This window comes from Oncorhynchus mykiss, chromosome 5, assembly GCF_013265735.2.
Source record: "Oncorhynchus mykiss isolate Arlee chromosome 5, USDA_OmykA_1.1, whole genome shotgun sequence".
Lineage (NCBI taxonomy): Eukaryota > Metazoa > Chordata > Actinopteri > Salmoniformes > Salmonidae > Oncorhynchus > Oncorhynchus mykiss.
In genome coordinates, this window is record NC_048569.1 from 80,795,089 (window position 1) to 80,807,911 (window position 12,823).

The 12,823-nt window shown below is 41.9% G+C and overlaps 1 protein-coding gene across 2 annotated transcripts; it reads left to right on the top strand.

Moving 5' to 3' along the window:
- The first annotated feature begins 1,910 nt into the window (after positions 1 to 1,910).
- On the top strand, positions 1,911 to 11,447 carry LOC110524651 (GDP-L-fucose synthase). 2 transcript variants are annotated; one of them, XR_005051874.1, is made up of 11 exons: positions 1,911 to 2,029; positions 6,884 to 7,044; positions 7,237 to 7,351; positions 7,653 to 7,781; positions 7,861 to 7,934; positions 8,200 to 8,333; positions 8,479 to 8,610; positions 8,714 to 8,793; positions 8,922 to 9,021; positions 9,221 to 9,377; positions 10,371 to 11,447. XR_005051874.1 is itself a non-coding variant. In XM_036978530.1 (10 exons), exons 2-10 carry the CDS (start codon positions 6,884 to 6,886, stop codon positions 9,274 to 9,276), a joined length of 981 nt encoding a protein of 326 aa, XP_036834425.1. In that variant the 5' UTR covers positions 1,911 to 2,029; the 3' UTR covers positions 9,277 to 11,447. The 2 variants fall into 2 exon arrangements, 1 of the variants encoding a protein (XP_036834425.1); XM_036978530.1 differs by having other exon boundaries at positions 9,221 to 11,447.
- Positions 11,448 to 12,823: the final 1,376 nt, after the last annotated feature.

A 12,823-nucleotide genomic window follows, 5' to 3' on the forward strand; every position in this document is an offset into this window, starting at 1 on the left:
TAGTGCAGACTGGCCTGGATCGTAGAGGATTATGAGACTGGTGGCCAAGGTGGTAATTGTGGTAAATATCCACTTGTAATTTGGTAATCTGGACAGTTCTTTTGTCATTTTTATTTATTTGTTATGTTTATTTGGCTGGGACAATGTACATCAAAAACAAATCTCAGAGCACTGAGAAAACATGTGTTGCAGCAGATGTAGTTAATAGCTCATTTTCATCTAGTCCCGAAAGCATCTAGACATACAGTGCATTTGGAAAGTATTCAGACCCCTTTACTTTTTTTCTTACTTTACAGCCTCATTCTAAAATTGCAACAACAAAACAATCCTCATCAATCTACACATAATACCCCATAATGACAACGCAAAAACAGGTTTTTTTCTGTGTGTGTGTGTGTGCAAATTTACATAAGTATTCAGACCATTTGCTGTGAGACTCATAATTGAGCTCAGGTGCATATTGTTTACATTGATCATCCACAAAATGTGGAAAAAGTCAAGGGGTCTGAATAATTTCTGAATGCACTGTAGGTGAACTTCTAGCAATGGAAACATTATACAAAAACACAAAACAGTAAAAAAATATATAATAGAACAGAGATCAGGACATAGAGACATGTTTCACCACAGAAGTCAAAACATTGTCCATAGAAACACATTGCTATTTGATTCAATGTAATATACCTATAAAAATAGGAAATATTGTGCATAGCCCAGTTACTGCACGTATTGAAATTACACCTGTGTATGTACTAATGTGTCTTCTGTTGCATTAAAAGTCAGTATGGCCTTTTAAGTTAAAATCAATGAGTGCATGGCTGATTGGACGTGTTTTGTCTCAGTGGAGAAGGCTTGGAAGCTGCTACATGTTTTCAGAGCAGAGGGGAGGTCATTCCACTTCTTAGATGCATTGAATGAGAATGCCGATTGTGCAAAGGTGTGGACCGTCTGGAGATGCTACAGTCCCCCCTGGTGGAGGTTCTTGGAACACTGCTATTTTGCTCGGAGCAGAGATTTACAGACACTCGGGGGTGGAGGTGCTAGATTGTGAGTTAACTTGTAAACCAGGCAGATTTCTGAGAACAGAATGAAGTTGTCGAAACTAAACAGGTTGAACTTGTTATTATATTGCAGTGGTGGTAGTGCCGTGTTTTTGTTGTACAAGATGATCAATACTTCTTTATAGAGTGATTTGAGAGGTTTCAGGGATGTCTCACATGCTTGTGACCAGTTGGTGATACAGTAAGAAATGGGAGAAACCCATAGCATGTAAGAACATTCTGGAAGCCTCGGTGGAGAAAGAGTTTTTAATTGAGGGTGGGATCAAGGATTATGCCGAGGTATTTGAATTCTGAGACCGTTTTGATCTTTTGGCCATGTATGAGGATATGGGAGTAGACCTGCTGCTTTTTAATAGATGAAGAAATACATAGCTACTGTTTTTCCCACATTTAGGGTGAGCCAGGATTTGTTGAGCCATTGTGAAACATTCTCAACTGCCACTTGCTCAGCTCTCTTTCCATGGATGTAGACCACCTGTCTGCAAACATCTGGATCTCCACTTCATGGCACACGGAAGAAGGAAGGTCATAAAACATATATAGGCTGAACAACAGGGGCCCAAAGATTGGAAATTGAATCTCAACAAGGAAACAGTCATGTGTGAGTCATATGTCAACATGCCAATATGTAAAACCTGTGCACCGGTTCACCTTTGCTGAGTGCTGAGAACTCGATTGTCTCAGGGGTGAATTTCCTCTAGGAAGGGCATTTACAGATCTAGGATCAGCTTCCTTTCCCAGTCATCCTTTACCATTGGTGGAGAAAATGCATAACTGACCCCAAATCAGCCTCCACTTGCGTAACGTCGCCACTCCTTGCTCCGTGCTTCCCCCCTGTTCAGCTGGAGGCGGGACTCGCCAAAATACTTTCGTCATCGCCCTAACCATCTCATTTGGACTGGAATCCGGTCATGGAAGCTTCTGACTTCATAGCTAGCTAGAAGAAGAATCAAGCTCTGGAGTAACTGGTAAGCAGAACATTTTTTTATGTAACTGTAGCTAACTAAAAATCGTAGTTTTTATCCCATAAGGGTGCTATCTAAAAGAGAAATTTGATTGAAGTTGTACTGTTACAAGTCTTGCTATGCGAACAGTATCCTCTTTTGGTAACTACTTTTTAAAAATGTTTAGTTTCGTCATCCTCTTAACAGTGGGTTAAAATCCTAGGACAGTGGGTTAAAATCCTAGGACAGTGGGTTAAAATCCTAGGACAGTGGGTTAAAATCCCGGGACAGTGGGTTAGGACTAGGACAGTGGGTTAAAATCCCGGGACAGTGGGTTAGGACAGTGGGTTAAAATCCTGGGACAGTGGGTTAAAATCCTGGGACAGTGGGTTAAAATCCTGGGACAATGGGTTAAAATCCTTGGACAGTGGGTTAAAATCCTGGGACAGTGGGTTAAAATCCTGGGACAGTGGGTTAAAATCCCGGGACAGTGGGTTAGGACAGTGGGTTAAAATCCCGGGACAGTGGGTTAGGACAGTGGGTTAAAATCCTGGGACAGTGGGTTAAAATCCTGGGACAGTGGGTTAAAATCCTGGGACAGTGGGTTAAAATCCTGGGACAGTGGGTTAAAATCCCGGGACAGTGGGTTAGGACAGTGGGTTAAAATCCTGGGACTGTGGGTTAAAATCCTTGGACAGTGGGTTAAAATCCTGGGACAGTGGGTTAAAATCCTAGGACAGTAATGTCGGTTCAGCTAAATCTAGTGTATGACAAATATTTAGAAACATGCTATTTGGAGAACAGCAAAAACAAACAAATGACCCCAGTCATTAATTAGACCTATAACCGCAAGATTAGGTTTAAAGGTCTGTGGAACGGCATATACAATAACCACTACTCAAACTCGTCATACATTGACTAATTTACTCATGGAACGGCGCACACAGTGAAACATGACGTACGTGCATAAAAACACGCTATGAAGTCCCTACAATGCCGACAGGTTATTTTTCACCTGTAAGATTGCAAACATCAACCCATCGCCTTTGCAGACGAATGAGAGATGATGGGCTACTATTCCTAATGTGATGAGTAGATTTCATTGCGTTATATTATTAGCTTAAATTATGACAATCACCATTAGCAAAACAAACCGATTTGGGCCCGGTTTCACAAAACATTTTATGGCTAAATTCATCGTAACCGCCGATAACTTTTTATTTATTGTCAACTTTGTTCGGAAGTTGCCAATGTCTTTGCAATTGATACAAACAAGCGATGTATATAACATGATTCAAATGAAAACCGAGGTGACTGCATTAAATATAAATACAGTATGCTCAAGCTAGCCTACTGCCTTTCTAAACTGCCTATCATCTAAAGCTGTTGAAGACCATCGCCCAATAATTGCCAGCCGTAGTAAGAAAGATGCATCTTTAAAACACTCGTAGTTTAAGCCTAAATGCCATCACTATCGGGTAATGCAGGTGTCAGCACGTAATGACATATAGACATAATTAGACGTTTCTTCTCCGTTCGTTGCACGGAAAAATGTCGCCTTTTATAAACGCATTAAATGCAATTCTACTACACTCTATTATGACTGGAGAGGATAAGCAACATGTTTTTTTTCTTCCTATGACACAAATAGCCTACTTTGCTGACACTGACAATCAGATCAGTAAAAACGACCTTGTTGCAACCATTTGAATTGGTTAAATTTTGAGATCTTGTGATAGGCCTCGGCAGACCTATTAACTGCCTTTCACTGCGCGCTGCAACCAACCTGGACTTGTGTAGACATAACATAGTACATGTAAATACATAACACTCCAATTAGTGTGATATGTTACGTTTCATATGGTATGTATTCATTTGTGGATGTCCATCATCCATTGAGTATGATATCTTACGAATTACAATTTAATTTATTCAGGATTTATACTGAACAAAAATATAAATGCAACATGTAAAGTGTTGGTCCCATGTTTCATGAGCTGAAATGAAATATCCCAGAGATGTTCCATATGCACAAAAAGCTTATCTCACATTTTATGCACAAATTTGTTTACATCCCAGTTAGTGAGCATTTCTCCATTGCCAAGATAATCCACCCGCCTGAAAGATGTGACATATCAAGAAACTGATTAAACAGCATGGTCATTACACAGGTGCACCTTATGCTGGGGACAAAAGGCCACTCTAAAATGTGCAGTTTTATCACACAACACAATGACACAAATGTTCTAGTTTTGAGGGAGTGTGCAATTGGCATGCTGACTGCAGGAATGTCCACCAGAGATGTTGCCAGATAATTTAATGTTAATTTCTCTACCATAAGCAGCCTCCAACATTGTTTTTTGATAATTTGTCAGTACATCCAACCAGCCTCACAACCGCAGACCACGTGTAACCACACCAGCCCAGTACCTCCACATCCGGCTTCTTCACCTGCAGGATCGTCTGAGACCAGCCACCCGGACAGCTGATGAAACTGTGGGTTTGCACAACCTAAATAATTTCTGTCAGAAACTGTCTCAGAATCTGCATGCTCGTCGTCCTCACCCGGATCTTGACCTGACTGCAGTTCAGCATCGTAACCGACTTCTGTTGGCAAATGCTCACCTTCGATGGCTACTGGCACGCTGGAGAAGTGCTCTCTTCAAGGGTAAATCCCAGTTTCAACTGTACTGGGCAGATGGCAGACAGTGTGTATGGCGTGGTGTGGGTGAGCGGTTTGCTGATGTCAACGTTGTGAACAGAGTGCCCAATGGTGGAGGTGGGGTTATGGAATGGGCAGGTATAAGCTACGGACAACTAACACAATTTCATTTTATCGATGGCAATTTTAATCCACAGAGATACCATGACAAGATCCTGAGGCCCATTGTCGTGCCATTCCTATGCCGCCATCACCTCAGATTTCAGCATGATAATGCACATTCCTGTGTCGCAAGGATCTGTACACAACTCATGGAAGCTTAACATTTCCCAGTTCTTCCATGGCCTGCATAGTCACCAGACATGTGACCCATTGAGCATGTTTGGGATGCTCTGGACCGACATGTACGACAGTGTGTTTCAGTTCCCACCAATATCCAACAACTTCTCACAGCCATTGAAGAGCAGTGGGACAACATTCCACAGGCCACAATCAACAGCCTGATCAACTCAATGCAAAGGGGATGTGTCACGCTGCATGAGGCAGATAGTGGTCTCACCAGATACTGGCTGGTTTTCTGATCCACACCTCTACCTTTTTTTAATAATCTTGTCATGAAGGTAGTTTCCCCGCACTGTATCTGCGAGCAATTGGCTAGTGCGCACGTGCCAAGAACAAAAACCAGTAGAATTGAAAATGTGATGGAAACCCATTGAACTTGTACTTTAAAAAATAACACAAGATACAAGCTTACCTTATAAAACAGTACACCAAAAGCACAGACAAACGTTATACACGGGGTATATACATTTATACAAAAGGCTTCACAGGCAATTAGGGTTTGCCTTGCATTACAGTTTTTCAGACTATGTAGCATTTGCAAATAAAATTCAAGTTAAAAAAATATATATATTTTATTTTGCCCACTTGCATTTATGTATATAATATTTACCATACATAATGAAGAGATTCCTTATATATACACACTTTGTTTTGATCTACACTGAACAAAAATAAACACAACATGCAAAATTGTCTCTCATTTTTTGTCATTTAGCAGACATGCTTACACTTGTATAAATATTTTTTACTGGTCCTTCATAGGAATCGAACCCAAAACCCTGGTGTTGCAAGCGCCATGCACTACCAACTGAGCCACATGGGACTGTACTGAATAACATTTCATATAAATCAATTCAAATAAGGAACTAGGATGGATTTCACATGACTGGGAATACAGATATGCATCTGTTGGTCACAGATACCTTTTTATTGATAGGAGCAATATTCTTTTTTTTATTTGTCAAATGACAGCCAAGCATCAATTATCATGTCACCAGAATATGACCCCTTAATATTTATTGGAAAGAAGCATCGAGTCCATCACTGTGCACTTTCGCCACCCTGTGAACTTCATCATAATTTGTTTAATCTGTAGCCTAATAAACTGCGTGCTTTCCTGAGTCGTAGTGGAGGACCACACAACAAATCATCACGTGACTCAAATTTCTATTCAATATGATTATTATATCAATATTTGTGTGTAAATGTGTTTCTGTGCAATTTCTCACATAATTATTTTTACAGACGCAAAAAAACACCAAACAAACAAATTGTCTATCAATATTTATACACTTGTACTCTCGTTTCCTGTTTCCATGAACCCAGACGTGATTTTTTTCATGCATCAGGTAATTCACCTGCATGAAATGGTTGGATGGAAACCTTGTTCGTGACAACCTAAACATTTGTCATGACAGTTGGTAACAGGGATGTTTGCATGGCTGGCACAGGCAAGTAAAAAGCAACATCAGGAAATGTATGTTTCTTCAGTCCACAACCTCTTGAGTTGGATTCCTTCATTACTGGAATTAAATATGTAATTAAAAAGCTCTGGGATAGTCATTGTTCTTCCCTACTTGTCCTGGTTAGTGTACAGTATGTGACGCACCCCAATCCTTTGAGAAACTGTAGAAAAGGTTTATATTACCTAGGCCTACTTTCTGTGTACAGAGGTAGTCTTCAGCTCTGTTAGTAACTCTTGTTTAATTGATCATTGAATTCATCAGTCATTTCAGGGGAAATCCTTTGTAAAAGTTGCAGCCTACTTTCAGAGCACATGACCTGCAGATAGTAAGCCTTTCACTCTTTGTTTCTGTGTTTCTCTCTCCTACTCTTTCTCTTTCTTTCTTTACCCTCACTACCCCTCTGTGCAGATGGGAGATAACATGGTGGATCAGAGCAGTCCTATGCGGGTGTTGGTGACTGGGGGGACTGGTCTGGTGGGCAGGGCCATAGAACATGTGGTCAAAGAAGAGGGAGGAGCGCGGGAGGGAGAGGAGTGGATCTTCCTCTCCTCTAAGGATGCAAATCTCATGTGAGAGCTACACGTGCACACACATAGACAGACACACATGGTATGCATACACGCACATGTATATACACAAACAACACACACACACCTGACCCTCTCCTGCCTCAGTGCTAACTGTGGATGCCTTTGTAGCCCAGCCTCTGAGTCTTTGAAAGTCAAGCTGACGTGTGTGTGGGTTTGTGTATGCTCACTCAGGGACATGGGTGAGACGCAGGCAGTGTTTTTGAAGCACCAGCCCACCCACGTCATCCACCTGGCAGCCATGGTGGGAGGGCTCTTCAAGAACATGAGGGCCAACCTAGACTTCTGGGTAAGAGGAGGGGATTCAGGGGTTGTAATGACAGAGGCTGCATCTCCAGAAGTGTGCACTTGTTCAATTTCTCACCTTATTTTGAAAATGGTGGAAACTGCCATGAAAAGGACTCAATGTTTATTTACCGATTTTAAGCTTCATCCCAATTGGTACTCTATTCACTATGGGCCCTGGTCCAAGGTAGTACAGTACTAACTAGTTCATAGGGTGCTAATTGGGAACCTGGTTCATCTGGTTCCATGTGTATGATTTTGTTCATGTTTATTTACCAACGTATTCATCCATGTGTGTTCTCCAGAGGAACAACATCTACATCAATGACAACGTCCTGCAGGCAGCCCACGAGGTGGATGCTGTCAGGGTGGTCTCCTGTCTCTCCACCTGCATTTTCCCTGATAAGACCACCTATCCCATCAATGAGACCATGGTAACGTGTGTGTGTGTGTGTGTGTGTGTGTGTTGTAGACATGATGGTAGTTGACTATGTCTTACTTATTATCTTGCAGATCCACAACGGCCCTCCTCACGAGTCTAACTTTGGCTACTCCTATGCTAAGAGAATGATCGATATCCACAATAGGTGTGTTGGTGTTTTATTGAACCTTCATTTAACCAGGAAGTCTTCTTTTACAAGGGAAGTATGTGTGCACAGCTTCCCTATTTTGCTATAGACGTCCTCTGCGGGCCCATCCAGAACGATCTTGTGGGCCTCCTGTACCCTTGACCCTTTAGCTGCTCAGTGACCTCTAGAAGGGAGTCAACATAATCTGTGTATATTCAATAATAGTGTGTGTGTGTGTGTTCAATGTTTGTGCATTATGTTGAGGTGTGTGTTTGTCTTGCAGGGCGTATCACCAGCAGCGTGGGCGATGCTACACAGCAGTGATACCGACCAATGTGTTTGGCCCTCATGATAACTTCAACATCGAGGATGGACATGTACTTCCAGGCCTCATACACAAAGCATACATTGCTCAGAGTAAGATGACTACACAACACTTACTGTTAACTATCACTCTCTAGTTATTTATTCTTCAGCTAACTGTTTTAATCTATACAGTATACCTCCCTACAAGGATCGGTATAGCCACATTCCTTCACACGTGTGTGTGTGTGTGTGTTAGAGGAGGGTAGTCCATTGGTGGTGTGGGGCTCAGGAACTCCCAGAAGGCAGTTCATCTACTCATTGGATCTGGCTCGTCTCTTCCTCTGGGTGCTGAGAGAGTACCCTGAGGTGGATCCCATCATACTGTCTGGTGAGCATATGCACACTCTGACTTTCTCTCTCTCGTACTCACACACACATTTAACAACAGTATTTTCAGGCTTCAGCGTTCATTCTCCCTCTCTGTATTTTAGTTGGTGAGGAGGAGGAGGTGTCCATTAAGGAGGCAGCAGAGGGCGTTGTCGAAGCACTGGGGTTCAAAGGTCAAGTGACTGTATCCTTTCACCTAGGTGCATGTCCAGATATACAGCTCAAGCACAGTCCCTCTCTCTCTTTCATACTCACTTGCTCTCACACACTGTCAGTCATTCAGTGTTTGATTCCTTAACCCCTGTCCTTCAGTATGACAGAACTAAAGCAGACGGTCAGTTCAAGAAGACAGCCAGCAACGCCAAGCTGCTGCGGTACTGCCCCAACTTCACCTTTACCCCCTTCAAACAAGGTACCTACCTCCCCAACACCAGCCATTTGAAAAGCCCCAAAAGTAGATTGTGCAGATTTATTTGTGCATTTAACCAAAAACAATGTCATATATGTATTCTGCCATCTTTATGCATGTTCACCACTGACATATCAAATAAAGATGTCTGCTGTTTGGTTTCTGATGCTGAGTCTCCTATCCCCCCAATTCACACACACAGCCTTGAAGGAGACATGTGATTGGTTCGTGGCCAATTACGACACCGCCCGCAAGTGAAGATTCCTCAAAACAGATTGGCTGTTAGGAAACCAGTCCTAGGAAGGAAGGAGCAGGAATAGGGGACTGTGATGGAGGGGTCAGGAGGAGTGGAGCTGAAGGTTCTAGAACTGACAAAGAACTTAGGACTTAGAGCGTACATGAAGAACATTATCTGCCATTAAATGAAGTCCTGTTAGACTGATGTAATGTGGTCCTGATCATGTTGCTGAGATTCCATGAAGAATGTGTAGAGTGTAGGCTGGGCTAATCGCTCTGTTTTAACACTCAAACAGCATCCTGTTCCTATATCAGTTGTACTCAAACTATTTGAGAAGGTGGCAAAGGTCTGGATGGCTATTGTAATTTATCGGCGTAATAATGAATCCTCAACCCATTCGACCCCAAACTGTTCACACCCCTTTTGTTGGCAGAGAAAAATTAATGTTTTAAAGCTAATTTCCTGCAATTCTACACATTTTCCATGTCTTATTTGTTGATATACCAGGAGTTGAATCCTGACTGTATTGACCCCATTCTGAGTCTAGATCCAGCCTACGGTCCAACTGTTGAGTATGGCTGCCCTATATAGTACACTACTTTTGACCAGAGATCTATGGCACTATGTAGGACAGGGATGGGCAACTCCAGTCCTTGAGGGCCTGATTGGTGAAACACTTTTCGCCCATCCCTAGCCAACACAGCTGATTTAAACTAATTACATTCAACTGAAGATCATGATTAGTTGATTATTGGAGTCAGGTGTGTTAGCTGGGGCTGGGGAAAAACTGACACACCAATCAGGCCCTCAGGGACTGGAATTACCCACCTCTGATGTAAGATGTGTCCCAAATAGTACCCTACTTCCTATCTTGTCTGGAGTGACCAGCAGGACTCCTATCTCCTCTATAACCATGTCTATACCATATGACTAGAGTGGGTATAATGGACTTAAACTAGTTATTTGTCCATAGGATTCCCTCTATGTCCACCCAATATGGCAACAAAATAGAATTTTCCACAAATAAATCATTGTGCTGCCATTTTGAGTGGGTTGTTCACTACTCAATTTGTCTGCTGTATCATATAGAATACCAGGAGGAGTGGAGCTGAAGGTTCTAGAACTGACAAAGAACTTAGGACTTAGAGCGTACATGAAGAACATTATCTGCCATTAAATGAAGTCCTGTTAGACTGATGTAATGTGGTCCTGATCATGTTGCTGAGATTCCATGAAGAATGTGTAGAGTGTAGGCTGGGCTAATCGCTCTGTTTTAACACTCAAACAGCATCCTGTTCCTATATCAGTTGTACTCAAACTATTTGAGAAGGTGGCAAAGGTCTGGATGGCTATTGTAATTTATCGGCGTAATAATGAATCCTCAACCCATTCGACCCCAAACTGTTCACACCCCTTTTGTTGGCAGAGAAAAATTAATGTTTTAAAGCTAATTTCCTGCAATTCTACACATTTTCCATGTCTTATTTGTTGATATACCAGGAGTTGAATCCTGACTGTATTGACCCCATTCTGAGTCTAGATCCAGCCTACGGTCCAACTGTTGAGTATGGCTGCCCTATATAGTACACTACTTTTGACCAGAGATCTATGGCACTATGTAGGACAGGGATGGGCAACTCCAGTCCTTGAGGGCCTGATTGGTGAAACACTTTTCGCCCATCCCTAGCCAACACAGCTGATTTAAACTAATTACATTCAACTGAAGATCATGATTAGTTGATTATTGGAGTCAGGTGTGTTAGCTGGGGCTGGGGAAAAACTGACACACCAATCAGGCCCTCAGGGACTGGAATTACCCACCTCTGATGTAAGATGTGTCCCAAATAGTACCCTACTTCCTATCTTGTCTGGAGTGACCAGCAGGACTCCTATCTCCTCTATAACCATGTCTATACCATATGACTAGAGTGGGTATAATGGACTTAAACTAGTTATTTGTCCATAGGATTCCCTCTATGTCCACCCAATATGGCAACAAAATAGAATTTTCCACAAATAAATCATTGTGCTGCCATTTTGAGTGGGTTGTTCACTACTCAATTTGTCTGCTGTATCATATAGAATACCAGGTAGTTTTGGATATGTTCTTTTATAACTTTCTTCACAAAATACAACTGTGCAATATGTACATGAGTGGTGGGCTGAGAGAATAAATCAATGTTTATTTTAACTGCTGAGTCTGGGTGTCATTTTAGCACTACTTTGAGTCTTGTTTCAGTGCAGAACAGTGTTTTGTGGCTCTGGGGTGAAGTTTTCCCTAGGTTCAGAACCTGGATCAGCTTACCCTAACCCCTAGTGGGTAAAATCAACCAGATCTACGTCAAGGGGTAACTTCATTCAGTCAGACCTGCAAACATGCACGCATTTTGCGTACCAGCTACGCAATTATCTGTCCATGTACGCAGGTACGAAATCCGAGTTAAAAGTACGCAGAAATGAATAGGGCCTGATTTTTTTGTTTTACATTTTCATAAACATTTATCCACTGAGAATCTAACATCCCGATTCTCGAGCTGCAGCAAACAGATTTACGGAGTTTGTGTCAACGGACAAGATGATAAATACATAATTATTTGCCGTAGCTACCCAGTGTCTGCGCCTTCTGTTTGCTGTGATGCTGCGTTGGCCGACTGCCAGCAGTACGTAAACACATGGACAAATCCCCTTTCGACTCCGTTTGTGGCATTTGCCAGTGAAATAATTTAACTGCAAATACGAAAAATAACTGGTCGCATTTGTGATATACATTTAATTCTGCATCTCAGTAGTTGTATCGTAACATTACGAGGATCACGCACCTGATATCAATACAGTTACTGTTCCACGTCACAAAAAGCCTTACACAAGTATAACAAAAAATAAATATGAATATTGGCATTAAATTGAGTCGGGGGTTTAGAAGACTGCGCGATAAAGAATGAATAAGTGTCCGGTATTAGCTATAGAGGCAATACTTCTGAAATTCCTTCACTAAATGAGATTTGATCAATTTCGAAAATCTGAAATGCAAAGAAATTCAATTAGGCACCTTTACATAGGCTGAAACAGCGGTCTCTTCTAGCGAACAGCGTTCAGATTCCCTTTGTGGTCTACTTAAGCTTTGTGTAGCCCGTTTGTGGTCTGTGTCGATGCCATCATTTGTTTTAAGAATGATTTTGCTTTTAGTGTTGATTATGAAACCGTGTCTAAGAAAGGCAATCAGATTTACAAACAGCGTGCGCACGAGGGAGGGGGGTTTAACATGTTATCAAAACACCAGGGAAAGCCCACGCGAAACAAAGGAATGGTGGAAAACTAATAGAACAATTTCCATTTGACCTCTAGGTATGACTCTTACTGTGGCACACTATTTACATCCTCCCACACGATGTAGAACGCAGACCTGACAACCCTGTCCAACTTTTTAGAGTACCACAGTGAGTCTTAATACATAGAGGTCAAACAGGGAAATGGTTCTGTTTTCCACCATTTTTCCCATAGTGGATTTTAAACACAAGGGTTTCGTTTCACAGGTTTAGCCTGCCATAAATCTCTGTAGGACAATGT

Coding starts and splice junctions, on each gene's coding strand:
- LOC110524651 (XM_036978530.1), top strand. CDS start 6,884: ATGGGAGATAACATGGTGGATCAGAGCAGTCCTATGCGGGTGTTGGTG. Junction 7,352..7,652: donor GGGCCAACCTAGACTTCTGG/GTAAGAGGAGGG, acceptor TGTGTTCTCCAG/AGGAACAACATCTACATCAA. Junction 8,611..8,713: donor GGATCCCATCATACTGTCTG/GTGAGCATATGC, acceptor TCTGTATTTTAG/TTGGTGAGGAGGAGGAGGTG.